The sequence below is a fragment of the Dromiciops gliroides genome, chromosome 6 (genome assembly GCF_019393635.1).
Source record: "Dromiciops gliroides isolate mDroGli1 chromosome 6, mDroGli1.pri, whole genome shotgun sequence".
Classification (NCBI taxonomy): Eukaryota; Metazoa; Chordata; class Mammalia; order Microbiotheria; family Microbiotheriidae; genus Dromiciops; species Dromiciops gliroides.
The window spans coordinates 109,808,680-109,826,139 of record NC_057866.1 but is presented as its reverse complement, the minus strand read 5'-3'; the positions used below and the strand labels follow the sequence as shown (position 1 = coordinate 109,826,139).

Below are 17,460 nucleotides of genomic sequence, written 5' to 3'. Positions count from 1 at the left end.
CACTAAGCTGTAGTAGGGGTGTGAAGAGGGCTTCACTGCCCCTTCCTAAGGCAATCCACTGCACTTCTACCCTACATAAAGCCAAAATTTGCCTCCAATTTGTACCCATTGTGACCACTTCCCTCAGCAACTAAGAGGAACAAGTCTAAGCTTCCATCCACACAGCAGCCCTTCAGGTATGTGGCTCAGCTTGCTTCCCTCTCTAAGTTCATATTGCCCAGGAATCTTCAAACTCATCTCTTTTTTGGTCAATTCTTATATACAGCACAGCGTCCCATTTTATTCACATGCCATAATTTGTTTAGCCATACATACCCCTTGCCCAAGAAACACTCTGGCTCCGCCCCTTGGATTCTAGTTCTCCCTGAGCCTCCGTCATTCCCACTTGACAATCATCAGGAAGTTTGTTTTGTTCCTTGACTATTCCCTATCTGGTGTTACCTTCCCGTTTAACACTGCCCCCCCCCCTCTACTGATTCCCCACTTGTTCCTCAGTGGAGTGGGATGCCTCTCTCCACCAGACTGGCTACGTCCAACCCTCCTTTGTCTGCTTCAGACAAGGTTTATTATCTAAGGCCCACTCTTCTCCACCTCTTCATGTATGGTCACATGCTCTTCTGACACATACCCCAATTATGAGAAATGGTCATTTCCATCCCCTTCTTTCTATATGTATTACCAGTAAGCATGGAACCTGCTTTATTCTTCTGACCAGGACCAGTCAGCCCTTCTTCGGCAACCTGGTGGCTCTCTACTGCAGGGCCAGACTTAATGTAGACACCTAGCTTTAGTCCTATTGTAGCTCAGACCTCCTGAGCTCGAGTTCCGCCACCCTCAGCCCCACCAGTACCAAGGATTACAGCTGTGCAGTACCACGCTTGGCCTAGCCTCCCTTCTCTTTCTTCTCTTCAAATCCTCAAAAGAGAAGCAGTCCTTCCCTCCTGTCCTACTTCACCCCACTCCCATGTCCTCTGTTTTTCTTATTTCACCCCTTTGATGCCCTCTGAAGACATTCAGGTTCTGAAGGAATATTTGTTACTTCTCCCCCTATTAGCATGTCAGCACTACATCATCATAAAGCCCCTTCCAATTGCTAAAATAAATGGGCAGTTCTAGGTTTCTCTTGACTCATGTTTATATTTCAAAGTTCCTACTCAAATATATAGTCTTTTCATTAGAAATACTTTAACATTTTTCTGTTCCATTAAGGAATATTTTATTCATTATATTCAGCTGTTCAGGGCACATTATTCTTGGTTCTAAGTCTTTATCTTGTGCCATTTAGAATATTGCATTACAAGATTTCTTGTTTACAAGAGAAGCTCCCAGGTCCTGTGAGATTCTGACCACCATTCCTTGGCACTTGGACTGCTACTTTCTGGATGCTTTGACATGGGAACTTTAGATCTGGGCTGTGACATTGCTGGGACCACTTCTTTTGGGGTTCCTTCCAGGAAGCAATCGCTGGATTCATCCTGTCTTTACTTTGCCCTCTGCTCCTATAGACCTGGGCAGTTTTCTTTTATGATTTCTTGAAATATTGGGTCCACATTTTTTTTAAATCATGGTTTTCAAGGTATTCAGTGATTCTGAAATTATCTCCACCATTCTCCCCATGTCACTTATTTTAAATATCAAATACCTTATTTTCTTCCATTTATTGTTTTTTCCTAACATTTCTTGCTGTCTCATGGAGTCACTGGTTTCTGTTTCTTCTATTCTAGTTTTCAGGGAATCCATTTCTTGACTGAGGTTAATCACTTTCTCTTTTCAGCTATTCATTCTTCTGGTTCTTTTTTTTTTTTTTTTTTTTGGTGAGGCAATTGGGTTAAGTGACTTGCCCAGGGTCACACAGCTAGTGTCAAGCGTCTGAGGCCGGATTTGAATTCAGGTCCTCCTGAATCCAGGGCCAATGCTTTATCCACTGCACCACCTAGCTGCCCCCCAAACGGGTCTTCTTGCTCCAAACATAGTACCCTCAAGATGAAGACTCTGAGGCCCAGAAAGGCCAATGACTGACCTCTGAGGGTCTGAGTCTCCACCTTCAGGTCCAGGGTTCTTTCCCCTCTACCATTTCAGCAGATTCTCCTTGCCTTCCATGCTAATGAGCCAAAAGGCTCTCCCTCTGCCTGGGAGTACTTTAGCCTTTTCAGCCTACCAGCTCCTATTCACGAAAATGTTATTTAAATCTGCTAGCCCCCACCACACTGTTAGAGGGAAGAACGTACTTTGTAAACCATAAGGCAATAGGGAAATGGCAGTTATCTTTACTTCAACTCTTGGAACATGCTCAGGTGATCGATAACCAGCCTGTCCAGGAAGACATCTTTAAAATTCCCGTCTATTGGCTTTGAGGCCTTACATGTAACTTGGCCTGTAAGGCGAGCGGGCTGTGGGGCAGGGCACTTGGAATTGTCTGTGAAGGGTCAGTGCCAACTTAGAAAACTACCAAAACTGGGTTTTTTTACTTCTTGTTTGAGGTTTTTGCTTTATGCTCTGATTCTTCTTTCACAAGATGACTAATGTAGAAATGTGTTTGATGTGACTGTACATATACAACCTATATCAGACTGCTTTCTGTCTTGGGGAGGAGGGAGGGAAAGGGGGGAGAAAAATTTGGAACTAAAAATCCAGTAAAAACAAATGTTGAAAACTATCCTTATATGTAATATGTAACTGGAAATAATAAAATTAAATTAAAAAAAAAACTACCAAAGACCGACAAAGAACAAATGACCTTCACCCTTCCAGGAAAGACAAACAGCAGTGTTGAAACAGTTAAGGTTTAATTTGTTAGTATGCTTTCTGTATGTAGCCAAACACTAATTCCTACACCAGACATGTCATTATGAAAATACCAAATTAGGCATTGCACATACTGATAAATAAATACATTTGCTCAAATACCAAAGAGTTTATTTAAAAAGTCACTTAATAAAAGCACAGGTTCATCTAAAACTCCAGATAAGTTTGAACAAAAATAAAATGTCTGACCACTTGAAAATAGGAAAAGACACTCTTGTGCAAATAGACATAACACATTCTAGGCGTTATGGGAAATGACTGGCTAAGTCTGGGCTCTCAGCACTGAGGCAATGCTGAGCCTTCTGGCTGGGCCGCTTTCTAACTCACTTCGAGTTAGTGACATTACAAGAAACACCTGAGGCCCAGCCCAGCTCAGATTCTAGCTAGCCTTGGGGAGGAGAAGAGATAAGAAGAGAGAGGGGGTAGGGGAATCCTTTATAGAAAAGAAAAAAAAAAAGGCACTGTGATGAGCTGGACAATGTAATGGGCGCCAAGGGGTGGGGTGGGGGTGATTTGGTTTGCTCTGATTTGGTCTTGTAATAAAAACTCAGTTGGAATGCTCATAAAAAACAGAATGCTCCCCCCAATCTCTCCTTTCTGAAAGCAAAAGCACATAGAAATGTCAAGCCAAGCTTTGAGCTGATTAAGCACAAGTAGTCCCCACAGCCCCTTAGAGGAGCAGAAGGCTGGGCCCCTGCCTAGTGTGCGAGTCCACTCCTGACTGGGAAGCAGTGTCCACTCACTCCTGGAGGGAGCACTGACCACCCACCTCAGGTCAGCCGGGAGCCAGTCAGTACTCACTCCCGGGGATTCGGAGGGACAGAGGCGGCCCAGCCCGTGCTTCCGAGGTGGACTGAGCCGGAGCAGGGAGAAGCCAAATGCTGTCTTCTGATCACTTTTCCACGGGCGGTAGCCAGGGGCTCACTTACAATTCTGGGTACCAATGGAAATCAGCCACGTCTTTGGAAGTGGAGCATCAATTGCCACCTGGGAATACATCAGGGAGAGGTGGCCCCTAATGAGTGTCCTCCAAGACGCCTGGCCCTGGCCTGCACTCAGGGGTCTTCGAAGAGGACTGGTGAGAGGGAGGAGGGTGCCAAAGGAGGGAAGACGCCAACGTTATTGCCAAGGTATAGCCACATGGGCGTTGCAGTGATAGAAGCTGCTTGCATAAAAGTGCCTTCAGCACCCCGGAGAGCTCAATGACAAGAGCCTGATGACATCTCAAGGCTCCCTTGTGTGGGCCACCTTTCAGGCATGCTCAGACATCTACTTTACAATCCTAGCAACTCACCCATATTTTAAGAACTCACAGGGAAGGATCTTCCATTTCTTCCTTTTCGCTGATGAGGGAGAACCTACTAGGTCTCTACCCATTCTTCCCACCCTTTCCCCCTAGAACTCTTTGGTCCCCCAAATCTCAGTCTGTATGGCTTCTCATTGGGGCCAGCATCTTCCGATGGGTAATCCCCCTGAGGAACTGGATCCCTCCCACGTGCTTTCTTCACTAGTGTTAATTGTTAAGGCACTTTCCCCAGAATGTGTCCCAATTTACCCAAGAACACACATGCAAACTAATTGATTTCTTTAAGTTTAGTAATGCAAAAAGGAAAGGAAAAAATATAGAAAATGCTCTTTCTCCAAATACCCTCCTCTTGCCCAGAGCCCCTGAAAAATTACCTGCTCTCCCAATCCAGGGGCCCCAAGAAGGTCAGGAAGTGAGGGGACAGAATTCCTGGGAGACATCTGCTCCCCAGCCAATACAGACTATCGTCCCAGCACGCTGAACTTGGCCCAACAGTTTCTGTGCTTCAGGAAACCCTCAAGTCTGGTTTGGATTCAAAGGGTGGCAGGGCTGCCTACAAACACACTCGTGCTCACACACACAGATTCCCTCCTTGCACGCCACAGGCATTCAGAAGGAAAGGGAAGCTGCTTTGTCTGGCAGGGTCCCTAAACGTGGGAACGAATAATAACAGGAGCACAGAGTGGCCACCAAGAACCAGCCCAGGGCAGGAAAACTGCCCTCCCAGGCAGCAGAGCTCATTTGTCCTCCTAACCAAGGCTTACACCTTCAGCCCTCAGGTTTCTGACGTCATGCCTCCCTCCCCTAGTGATCCATGAGGCGCTGTAGTTCTCATGTGGTTCCGTGGTGTTTCGTCCCGGCCTCCACCTCTCTCTTATTCCTGAACATCATCCCCTGCCTCACAGCCCACCCCACTGGGCTAGAAAATGAAGTTTGTTGCTTCTGGGCCCAGGCTACCAGTGTCCTGCCTAGACTCCACCCCCAAGTCACCCTAATTCTCATTCCATCTGAAGTTCCTGAATTCAATTACAGAAGGGAGTGAGCCTGCAGAGCTAGGGCCAGAGCACAGGCCTCTTGACCCCCAGGCCTGGGCTTCTTTGTACTAGATCACAATCACACGCTGCCTCGTCCCCTCGGGATGTGTCCAAAATGGCCTCACTCGGGACATTTGGCCTCTATTCCTTCCTTTGTCAAATGGGAGTAATAACAAACACTTGTACTCCCTACCTCCTGGGTCTCTGGGGGGAAGGGCCTTTGTGAACCTTAAAGCACTATAGACACGGGAGCTACTACTGCTATTGTTAGCACTATTATTATTAAACAGCTCCCTGGGTTTACTAAGGATTTAAGGAGCAAAACCATAGCTTCAGAGCCCAGGATCCACGCCCCACGGATGTAATTCAATTCGGGTTATCTGAGGAGCACATTTAGAGCTGGAAGGGGCCTTGGAGGTCATCTGATCCAACCCTGTCCCCCTCATTTTACAGATGAGGAAACTGAGGTACGGAGGAATTAAGTGATTTGCCTAAGGTCATACAGGTCACAAAGAGGAAAGCCAGGATTTGAACCCAGGTTCTGACATAGGTCTCGAACTCTCAGATGGCCCTCGGCCAGGCTAAAAGTGCTGCCTTGTTCTAGCTGACGCACGATTGTCCTGGCGACACCATCTCAAGCTCTGGATCTCCTGGGCACTGCACTCTGGCCTGGGCTGTGGGCCATGCCCAGAGGAAGAAGAATGAACTCTCCCAGACCACTCAGTGCAAGGAGAAATAACCCACTGCACATCAACCCTGCAGTCCCTACAAGACCCCAGGGGACATTTCATGAAATCTGGAGCAAGAAGTCAGCCACACAACACATTCACACCCGGCTGTGAATCACACACACGTTCGCACAAGCAGTCACACACATATACAAACACCGTCATAAAGGTGAACACGTATGCATATCCCAATCACACAGGTGGCCGGTCAGCCACATGTAACCAGACGCTCTGAGGTGGAGTCACACGTACTCAGTCACACCTGTATAGAAAGACACAGCAGTCTCACGAGGGCACAGCCACAGACACACAATCTCACGTCCACACACCCCTGGTTCACCACTGAGTGTAGTAGGTGGCTTTATGACAATGTGGTTCCAAATGAAACCAAAGTCCTGAGTGGGGGCCGTGGGGCAACTTGGGCAGCAGCCTCAGGCAGGGGCTGCTGTGGCAGGGTGTCTTGTGCCCCTGGGGTTATAACCCCAAAAGCCCAACAAAGACTGACTGACGCTGATGTTGACACAGCCACATAGGGGGCTCCAAGCCCCCTCTCTCTGGGTATGGTTTGTACTTGTTAGTCAGGGCTGATGGGAAAAGGGGACACTTGGGGGTTTTCCCTGGGTCAGTGAGGAGTATACTCTAGCTCACAGCACCCCTCCTTCACCCCAACTGGGCCTGAACCCAGGCACAGCCAAGCCCTGAGAGAGGACTGGCAAGGGAGGATGAGGTGGAGGAACAGGATGAGGAAAGATGGGACCAGTTGGGAGGGGAGGAAGGACCAGAATGAGGATGAGGAAATAATGCCTAATGGAGATCTGGAAGATATGGAAAGGGCCTGGGGCAGAAAGGGAGCATGGAGTGAGATGTCTATGTTCAGAGCGAGGACACCTCGCTATCTTCGGGAAAGACAAACGATGAGAGATGGGAGTGCTGGAGAGAAACACGCCATTTCTCCCGTCTTGGCTGGAGAGGGTCCAGTGTGAGGCAGTGGGGAACCGGCCTGAGCCGGGCCCGCGTGGCGAGTCCTGGGGCCACAGACTGGCTGGGGGGCTTCCTGCGGGGCGGGGGGTTGGGGCAGCGCCCGCCCGCTTACTCACAGGCCAGCTTGCTGTCGAAGCTGGAGAGCGCGATGGCAAACGCCTGCAGGACGCACATCGGGTAGTTGTAATCCATGGTGAACACGTCCTCTGCCACCCGGCCAAACTGCATCACGATGTAGTCAGCTAGGGAGGGGCCCGGACACCCCCGAGAGGCAGATACACAGCCAGGCACAGAGACACAGCCAGGCACAGAGACACGGCCGAGCGGCGGATATGGAGAGGCAGAAGGAGATAGAGCCATGCAGGGGGAGACAGCGCGGGGAAAGGACACAGCGAAAGGGCGGGGGAGAGCCACGAGGGAACAGAGTGAGGCAGAGAGCGGACCACAAACAGAAGAGGCAGATACAGAACCGAAAGCAAAGGCGGAGACAGGAAGATTGCCAGAGTGAACCACAGGGAGAGGCAGAGAGCCAGAGACCAAGGGGAGGGAAGAGACAGAGTGTTGCAAAGTGAGTCCCAGTTTCTGGGAGCTCTGTTCCCGGCCCACCCATCCCACACCCACAACTGAGGCAGAGCCACAGGTAGAAAGGAATATGGGGAGACAGACTCCCAGGAAGTAGGGTTCTCCCAGCGAGCCCCACAGTCAAACCCTGAGACTCTGTCTAAGGCCCGCTAGTCAGTCACTGATCACACCTGTACCGGGTCTGGCTTGCCACAGGCTCCCTCTGGGAGTCCCTCTGCTCCATTTTTCACACTGAAGGCCTCTAAATGCCCACAATACTCAAACAGCTCATCGGTTCCCAAACTGTGACTCTGCAAGGCAGGCTAGCCAATACTTGTGTGCCAGAAGTCAGCAGTAGGTAGCCCTGGGCCGGGACAATGTTGGCTGTAAAAGTACACCCCAGGTAAAGACCACCTTGCTCTCCCGGGAGGACCACTTGTGGTGTGGCCCGGAGCCTTGTCCTTGGTTCTGTGCTATTTAACACCTTTAGCAGTCACTTGAAGAAAGGCATATATGGTGTGTGTGATGATCAAACACATGAATGAAGGTGGGAGGGATACATGATGGAAATGGGATCTAAAAAAGGATGGATTGAAGCTAATCAGGTGAAATCTACTACGATACTGAGGTGGACCCGCACTCAACACGGTGCCTGGAATGTACTAAGAGTTTAATAAATGCTCCATCCATGAGTGCAGCCCACGGCCCCCAAATGTGCTCACCCTGTATCATTCTTGGCCACGTCTTTCCAGAAACCCTCCATGTACCATGTCCCTAACACGCCTGAGGCCTCTCTGCAATCTTTTCCTATCTTAAGAGAACACCAAGGCTGCATTCGGGTTGGTCCCACTCACTCTGGACACGTGGCCTGCCTCCTTTCCCAGGCTCACATGTGGTTTGGGATCACTCTCATACTAATTCTCACATGTGAGTGGTTGGTAACATCCTGTACCCTGCTTACTCCCACCATGAGTCTCTTCTTTGCCCTTTGGGTTACTGGTCATGTTAATTCTTCCAAGATAATGGTGATTCCAAAATTTACCATCATCTGGCATCATCAGGAAGCTACTAGTGTTGAGGAAATAGATATTTATGATAGCAAATAGCTTGGAATCATTATAGACACTGCACAAATTTTTCAATCCTAGCCCCACTCTACTGCCTATTTGGAGAGCCTACCAATAAATGTAGGTAAAACTAGACGCACCATCTATAAAATGACCATGATAATGTCAAGAAAACTACATCGAAAAATCATCAGTGCAGTGACCAGTCTTCACGGATGAGGACTGATGAGGGTCCCCTCCTATTGGCAAAGATGGGGTGGATGGAGGCTAAGAAATGAGATGCTGTCAGACATGGTCAGGGTTCTGACTTGTTTTGCCTACTGATGCTTCTTTATTACAAAGGAAGTTTTTAATTGGGAGAAAGGGAGAAGACAGATAATTATTGGGAAAAGCATCAATAAAACATGTAAAAATCTAAAAATAAATGCACTGATGATGGACTACTTTGGTGGACCATCCTACTTGCATGTCAATCTGGGTAATAAGCATTTTTCATCCACTTTGTTTTTCCAATAAAGATGATTAAATCAATCACTTTTAAATTACTGTCCATTTCATGAAAGAGCCTTTGTTGGTCTTCTGGGATTCGATATCATTAGTACAGTTTCATATGTAAATAGGAGTATTTGAAGAACCTCATCATCAACAAGGAATTTTTCTGTTTGGATTCAGTGCAGTATCTATTCCTTAACAATGGGAAAAGAAACTAAGGAAAACGTATATCTTTCTGTTTGGTATCACTTGTTGTTGACATTCAGCAGATCAACAAACATATATGTGTCTTTTAAAAGCCCATTTGTTTAAAAAGACTTCTCCAGGCTCTATTTTGTTCTATTGAGTCCAATGTTTTGGGTTTTTTGTTTTGTTTTGTTTTGTTTTGTTTTGTTTTGTTTTGTTTTTAAGTGAGGCAATTGGGGTTAAGTGACTTGCCCAGGGTCACACAGCCAGTAAGTGTTAAGTGTCTGAGGCCGGATTTGAACTCAGGTACTCCTGACTCCAGGGCCAGTGCTCTATCCACTGCGCCACCTAGCTGCCCCTTGGGGTTTTTTAAAGAACAAACAGATACCAGTGCAATTTTATATCCTCTAGGTCTCTTACTCAGCTGTGTGCTTGTGAAGATGTCTCTGAAAAATCATCTTCAAAATTCTGCCTATCCATTCTTATGTTTTCATAAAGTATGCCCAAGATGTACGTATAAGCCATTCTTACAACCACTTTATAAAAATGAGAAAGTAAGCAGTTGGGAAGGTAGCTGAAGATGTCATCTTGGTCCCCATTTTTAGTAAAGAAATTTAATTCAAATAGAAGCAAAATCCTGCATTTGGGTTCAAACAATCAATTGCACAAGTATAGGATAGGAGAAGTGTGATTAGATCATTTGGAAAACACTTAGGGCTTTGGAAGACCACAAGCTCAATTTCTGAGTCGACGGCATGACTGACTCAGAAGCCAGAAAAACCAATGAGGATTAAAAACGGCTTTAACAAATAGTATCCCCAAAATAGTGTCCAGAATGAAGAATGTGGCAGGTAGGCCTACAGTCTACCTGGGCCACCTCTAGGGGCCGTATTTTAGGAAGACGAGTAACAAACTGGAGAAAGTCCAGGATGATGAGCAACTTTGATCCCATATAGGGATCAGTGCAAAGAACTGAGGAGGTCTGGTGTGAAGAATGGACTAAGGGGAATAGGAATGCTGTCTAGCATTTGAATGGCTCATAGGAAAGAGGACACAGACTTCTGCTTGGTCCCAGAAGGCAGAGCTAGGACCAAAGAGTGGAATTTTCAGTGGCAGATTTTGGCTCAATGAAAGGAAAAACTTCCTAACACTCGGAGCTGTCTGAAGGGAGAAGGGATGGGCTACTCCGGAAGCTAGCTAATGCCCCGTTGCTGGAAATCTCCAAGTGAAGGAGGCTGAAGGACCATTGCTTGGCAGTTGTAGAGGAGATTCTAGCTTAAGTCTGGGAGGGACTGGATGTCGTCTGATTCCAACTTCTTGATGCTATGACAGTTACTTAACTATTATCTTTTCCAGGGACTCAAACCTTTTTTTTTTTTTGAAATCTCCTTTGTGTCTACTAGCCTGAGTCTCTTCCAATGAAGCCTGCTTCCTCTAGCTTGAGCCAAACTATGCAGGATGCCCCTTCTCCTCCCACTATAGGCTCCCCTCCCCCTCAGGAGATGCCCCTTTGCCTCAGAGAGTTCTTCTCCCAGAAGAGTACTCACGGTCATTTGCATGGATGATCTGGAAATTCTTGACAGAGGCCTGCGTGACACGACCGTGGAAGTTGAGCACGTAGGACTGGGTGTCATCATTCCACACCGGTGTCTTGTTGTGTAGCTCGATGACGGTGTCTGTGCTTTTGCTTAGCCACCGAGCCAGCAACGTCTCCTGCTCCTGAGTGAGCAAGAACAGGACTTGTGTGAAGTAGGGAAAAGAACCTGGAGGAATCTTCTAGAAGGTGTGGAGAAACTGGGACATAGAATAAACCAGAGGAACAAATGGGGATGGGGGAAAGAGGAGAGAATATGGGGGCAGACTAGAGCAGGGGAGTTGTGCTGGGAAACAGGAGGAGTGAAGATGGAAGTCCAAACGGAGTGAAGGAGAAGCAGGGAAACAGTGAGGACAGCAGAGAAGCGGAAAAAAGAAGATGGGACAGAGCAGGGAGCCTCTGGCACAAGGTATCAGGAGTCAGCTCTTCGTACACTCTGCAGCCCCCTGAGAAGCGATTGAGGAATATAGTACTGAGCGGGCTGAGGGAAGGGGGAAGGACTCCAAAGACTAGGCTGGGTCTGTTAGCATTGACAGAGGAGCACTTAAGGGAAGGGACAATCAGGACATTAACATTACAGAACAAGAGAGCAAACAAAAATGTTGGCCTCTGGATTTAGTGCTTAGATGTTTTTTACAAGAAGCAAGTTAGGCAATAGAGGATGAGCACAGAAGGGGGTGGGGTATCATCCTAGAAGAGCGGCATCCGGTGTGCTAAAATTCAGGACGAACTGAAGCTGGCAGTAAATGCTGAGGACAAGAAAAAGCCACCATTTTGGTGGCTAGAGAAACATCAAAGATGGGAGAGAAACCCCTGTACAGCCTAACAGTAAGAAGGCACTTCTAGGACAGGAGAGGGAGGTAAGACGAGAGAGGGGCAAATGTCAATTTAAAAAGGAGGGGATGGAGTTAGTGGACCACAAGCTCAACATAAGTCACCAGGAAGACATCCTAACACCTGGGAAAGATAATACAATCCTAGGCTGCAGCCAGCGTGGCAGAGGCCCAGATCACAGCCCATGATAAACATGTTCTTCCCTGGTCAGACTAGACCAAATGCATTGCATTGTGGGTACCACACTTTACTAGCCGGAACGTGCCCAAGGGAGTACAACTAGGACTGGGGAAGGGACCAGAGCCTATCAGGACTGGTTGAAGGAACTAAGGATATTTAGCCTGGAGAGAAGACAGTTACGTCCGTGTATCAGAAGAACCGTCACGTAGTAGAGAGAATAGACCCCTTCTGCTCAGCCCTAATGGGCACAATGAGGAACAAAGGGCATTAGATGAAGGGAGGCAGACTTGACTTGATGCATGAAAGGAAACCTTTCCTAAGGAGTCCCAGGGTCCAAAAGTAGACTGGGAAGTTTTGGGGGGCGGTGGGTTCTCCCCTCACTAGAGATCTTCACACAGAGGCTGGAAGAGCCCCCACTGGCAGCGTCACACTGGGGCTTCCTGTCTTTGGGCAGTTTGGGTCAGATGGTTTCCAAGCTCCCTACCAGCTCTGAGACTCAGCATCATGTTTCCCGATTTGGTGCCCATTTCCTGTCTTCTTCCCTTCCCTCCCCCTCCCCTCCTCTCCTGTCCCCCTTATGTTTTAGCGACTCAAAGGAACTGCGAGAAATAGACTCTCCTCTCCTGCCCACTGTCCATTTGAAGGAAGGGGAGAACTGACTCACATTTCGAGGTCGGATGGAGACCCTCTCATGCACCATGCTCATGCCAGGGATGATCACACTCATTTTCCGAGGGCCCTTAAATCCCAAGACATTAGTCTCCTAGAGATTTCAAAAGAGAAGATAGGTCAATGCAGCCAGACTGACTGATGTACCCCATCTCTTCCAACTGAGTGGGGATGCACACACACACACACACACACACACACACACACACACACACACACACCCTGCTGAGATGGGGAGTCTCTCTTTCTTGAGTTGGGCCCCGATCCTTGGAGAAAACCAGGGACATAGTCTCGTACATCTAATTCCATCTCTTCCAAAAGGAATCAGAAATATTGACACAAGTCGGGCAAGTCCATCTATCCATCCATCCAGTGCTCTCACTCTAGAAAACCCACCACCACCACATTCCACAGCTGCACTCAGCTCTAGCTTCCCCTTCCCCCCACCATCCTTCCCTGCACCCTCCCCCAAATTCCAAGCACGGCAAAATCAAAGGGACCCAGTCTCCGGGCCCTTCCATAGGTAAGGGCCTTCCTTCCTCTCACAACAGCTGAAATGGGCTCAGGCCCTGGACATGGTCACTCCCTGAGGAGATCACTCATTCAGTTGTCCATCTAACAAGTCTTGACACTGTATACTGTGTGCTTTGTCCCATGCCGGGCTGCATTCACTGTGTGGGGAATAGAAGTGAATGAGAAGCAGCTCCAGGGACTTCGGGTAAAGAGGCAATATGAAAAGGTTCTGGGCAAACCCAATTCCCTCCAAAACCATCTCATGAATAAGAAACTGCACAAAATGAAATAAACAAAAAGATTCAACAAACAAGAGAGACAAATGAAGAGAATCTTCATGGCAGGGAGGAGGGAAAGAAATGGGAGGCGGGGATAATGATACTTGCCCCCTGCCAAACTCACTTTGATCCAAAGCCCGGGAAGAAGGATTCAAAACTGTGTCCACAAGCCACTATCACCTGACTGAGAACTTTCATCTTGGTCTATGCCCCTCAGTGGCTCAAACTGCCCATCCAGGACTCCAGCTTCTTAGTGACCACAATTGCTTGGCTTGTTGCCTTGCCATTCAAGACTCTGCTCTTCAGGGGCCATGATCACTTGGAATGTCCTACCTACTGTGTTCAGGACTGTGCCCTGTGACTGCCATAATCCTCCCACGCAATGCCCACCCTATTGGAATTGTGTCAGCAGCCTCTTTCACTTGGATCAGTAGCTACTCTGGAACCTATCCCCTTTCTAGAGCTGTTTCTCAGGGGCCATCATCACCCCACCTGGGACCTGCCCTGTTACAGGCTTAGCAGAGGGAGAAGGGTCCAAAAGCTACTATTAGCTGGGCTCGCCAACTGCCTGGTCCATGCTGTAGACAGAGAACTCCATGTAGCTACTAACACCTCTACACTCCTACAACTCGTCCTATCCTCTGGGATTTATGTAACATTAACTCCAGTAACTGTGGAACTAAATAGAAGCAGCAAGAGGATGGCTAATCCCTTTTGGGGAGAACAAATAAATGAATAATTTTAAGAAAACTCCAAATACAATGAAGAAACCCTATGGGATAAGAGAACCCCAAGACAAAACATCAGATAAATAAAATTCAATAATAATTACAAAAATGAACCCCCCCCCAAAAAAGAATAAATTGGTGACAAGGATGTCAAGAGTGGAGGCTTATGAAATTGAAGGCATATGAAGAGAATAAAAGCAAAGATAAAGTCAGAAGTAAGTCAAAATGAGTTTTTGAGGAAGCATTAAGGATAATAAACAGTGGAAGCTGAAAAACGTTATCATGAAAGTGGTCCCCCTGAAAAATAGAATACAGAAACAGAATTCAAAAAGTAAATGATACAACAAGAAATAGAGCAAAGTCCAAATAACAAAAAAAATGGAAGAACCTACAAGACATCTACAACTTTTTTTTAATGACCTGAAAGAATTTAAGAATCTTCAGAAAATCATGAATGTAGCACAGAACTTGGATACTATAGTTTTAAGAAGTCATAGAATAAAACTCTCCTGAAGTATAGGGCAAGGTGTGTTTGCGGGGGGGGGGGGAGGGGGAGCACAGAATCCAATAGTCATTAATTGAAAGAAACTCCAAATTTGGTTCCCCCAGAAATGTTATTGTCAAACTTCAGAGCATCTAAGACAATAAAAAAAATAATTCAGACGTTCAGAAAGAGACATATCATATGCCAAAGAATCCCAGTCAGGATCACACAGGATCAATGAGCAAAAATGAGAACTATTAGATTGGAATATGATATCCAAATCAAAAGAAAAAGGTCTATGTATGAAAATAACATCTTTTAAAGCCAAGCTTACACCCAGAGGGAAAGAGGCAGACTTGTAATAGAATCCATTACTTGCAAACATTCTTTTTGACAGGACCAGAACTGAGTAGAATCTTTCACATGCAAACATAGGAGTCAGGAGAACTGTAGGAAGAGAAACAAGTTTGAACAACTTGAAAGAATAAAATGATAATCAAATGTTTGCATCTAAAAGGGAGAGAAAAACTATTGACTTCAGAAGTCTGACATCTCTAAGGATCAATGGGGCTTGAAGTGGAGAGACAAGAGTTTTGGTTTGTTGGTTTGTTGGTTTTCAAGAAAGAAGAGGGTGGGAAAGAGAGAGAAGAGGGAAGGAGAAAAGAAAAGAAAGGAATGGTCCAAGGATGTAATGGGAGAAAAAGAAGCTATTTGATGTAGTTTGAAAGCTACAAGAAACAACTATACAAATACAGGTAGTCAGAGTGGTGCAGGAAATGAGGATCTCATGGATCTCACTTGGATTTAAGCTCAGCAAGGCATATTCAGAGGTGGAAACAGCATTATGGTAAAATACAATAAAATAAATAGGGAACTCATTTAGGATAGAAATAAAGATACTTAGTAAAATAGAGTTGGTGAGGAAATAGTTACAAACAAAACAAACTTCAACTACAGAGGGCTAATTATGAAAAGGAAAAAAGAAAGGGAAGAAGTGGCAAAACACAGACAGCCATCTGGATCTAGGCTATGTGGAAAGAAGGAAAAGGAGTGGAATCAGACTATCCTAATTATAGGTGACTGGTCCTGATTTCCTTCCTTTTTTAGACCTTTCTACATCCTTCTAAAGAAAAGAGTAGTTGGCAAAGAGTAAACATTATAATAGAACATAATTTAGGAAAAAAACAAACCTAATAATCACAGTTGTGAAGAAGAGAGGACTCAACTTGTCCACAAAGTGGAAGACAGTGGCAAAATGGAGAGGAAGAAAGCAAAACTCAGCATTTGTTGTTTATGAGAAAGGTCCTTAAAACAAAGATTCAATCAGGACTAAAATGAAAGGTTGTAATAGAATCTGTTATGCCTCAGTTGAATTAGGAAAAAAAAACCCACAGCCAAGAATGGTAAGCATAATCTCAGGAAAAACAAGAAGTAAAAATAGATATAATCAAGAAAGATAAGCCAAACTAAATTATACTTGAAGGTACCATAAATAATGAAACTAAAAATACTAATTATGTATGCATCAAATAGCATAATATCTAAAAATTTAAAGGGAAAGCTAGTTAAACCATAGGGAGAACTAGACAGAAAAACAATAATCGTCAGTGTTTTCAATGTGCCCCTTTCAGACACAGGCAAATTAAGAAGAAAAATATACAGGAAAGACATTATGGATCTGAATAAAATATTAGAAAAATTGGATACAAAAGATTTTTTGAAGGTTACTGAGTGGTAAGCATCAGGGGTGTGTGTGTGTGTGTGTGTGTGTGTGTGTGTGTGTGTGTGTGTGTGTGTGTGTGTGTGTGTATTTTCAGTTTTGTGGGTACCCGTACAAAAATTATTGTGAAAGGGCATAAAGATCTCATAATCAAATGCCAGAAAGCAAAATACTTAATGTATCATTTAAAGACCATAACAATTAAAATTATAATCAATAAGGGAAGTCTGAAAAAAAGATTCAAACAGAAATAATGCAGTCCTAAAGAAGAAATGTGTCAAAGAATAAATTATAAAAATAAATTATATCAAAGAAAACTATAACAATGTGACAAGAAACTACAATTGATAGGATAAAACCAAAATAGTCTTTAGAGGAAATTTCATAACTCTGAACATTTATAGAAACAAAGAAATAAAGACCAATGAATTTAGCATGTAAATAAAAAAGAATAATCCTCCCCAATTAGACATAAAATGGAAATTCTGGAAATTCAAGAGATTAAATTGAAAGAACAAATACTGCTGTGATGACAAATAAAATTACAAGCTGTTTTTAAAGACCAATAAAATAGAAAAAATTAGCTAATTCAATAAAAAAGAGAGAGGAAAACTAAATTACCAAAGTCAAACATAAAAAGAGGTAATTAACAACAAATAAAAAGGAACTAAAGGAAACTGGCAAAAACCATTACACTCAAATATATGTCCCCTGGCCCCAAACAGAAAACTGAAACAAAGTGGATGAATATTTACAAATAAATAAAATGCTCAGATTAACAGAATATAAAATAGACAATCTAAAAACCCAATCTCAGTATTTACAGACCAGAGCACAGGCCAAGGGAATGAAGAACCTGTCTCTCCTTAAATCAATCCACCTGGGACCCCCTGAAGTTTGGGACAGTGCATCCTGGAGGCAGTGCCCCACTTTAAGAAGGAATTAAAAGTCAAGAAATGAGCTAGAAAAAAAAATGAACAGACAGAAAAAAATGAGGACCATTGAAAGTTTCTTTGGTGACAAGGAAGATCAAAATACACCCTCACAAGAAGATAACAAAGTCAAAACTCCTACATCCAAAGCTTCCAAGAAAAATATGAATTGGTCTTAGGCCATGGAAGTGCTCAAAAAGGACTTTGAAGATAAAGTAAGGGAGATAGGAGAAAAAATGGAAAGAGAAATGAAAGCGATGCAGGAAAGTCATGAGAAAAAAAAGTCAACAGCTTGAAAAGGCAAATGGAAAAGCTCTCTGAAGAAAATAATTGCCTAAGAATTAGGATTTAACAAATGGAAGCTAATG

General features: G+C 45.0%; 1 protein-coding gene across 8 annotated transcripts in view; it reads right to left on the bottom strand.

Annotated features, from left to right (window-relative positions):
* Positions 1-3,112: 3,112 nt before the first annotated feature.
* TUB (TUB bipartite transcription factor) overlaps positions 3,113-17,460 on the bottom strand; it is a 146,977-nt gene continuing 132,629 nt past the window's right edge. For 7 of the 8 annotated variants that reach the window (XM_043970316.1, XM_043970321.1, XM_043970323.1 and 4 more), the window contains 4 exons: positions 12,433-12,531; positions 10,708-10,879; positions 6,971-7,096; positions 3,113-3,792 (listed from right to left, as the gene is read on the bottom strand). In XM_043970316.1, the coding sequence (XP_043826251.1) occupies positions 3,782-3,792; positions 6,971-7,096; positions 10,708-10,879; positions 12,433-12,531 (408 nt within the window). In that variant the 3' untranslated portion in view covers positions 3,113-3,781. Of the gene's footprint in view, positions 3,793-5,145; positions 7,097-10,707; positions 10,880-12,432; positions 12,532-17,460 lie in introns of those variants that run through there. The other variant, XM_043970317.1, reaches the window with a different exon arrangement.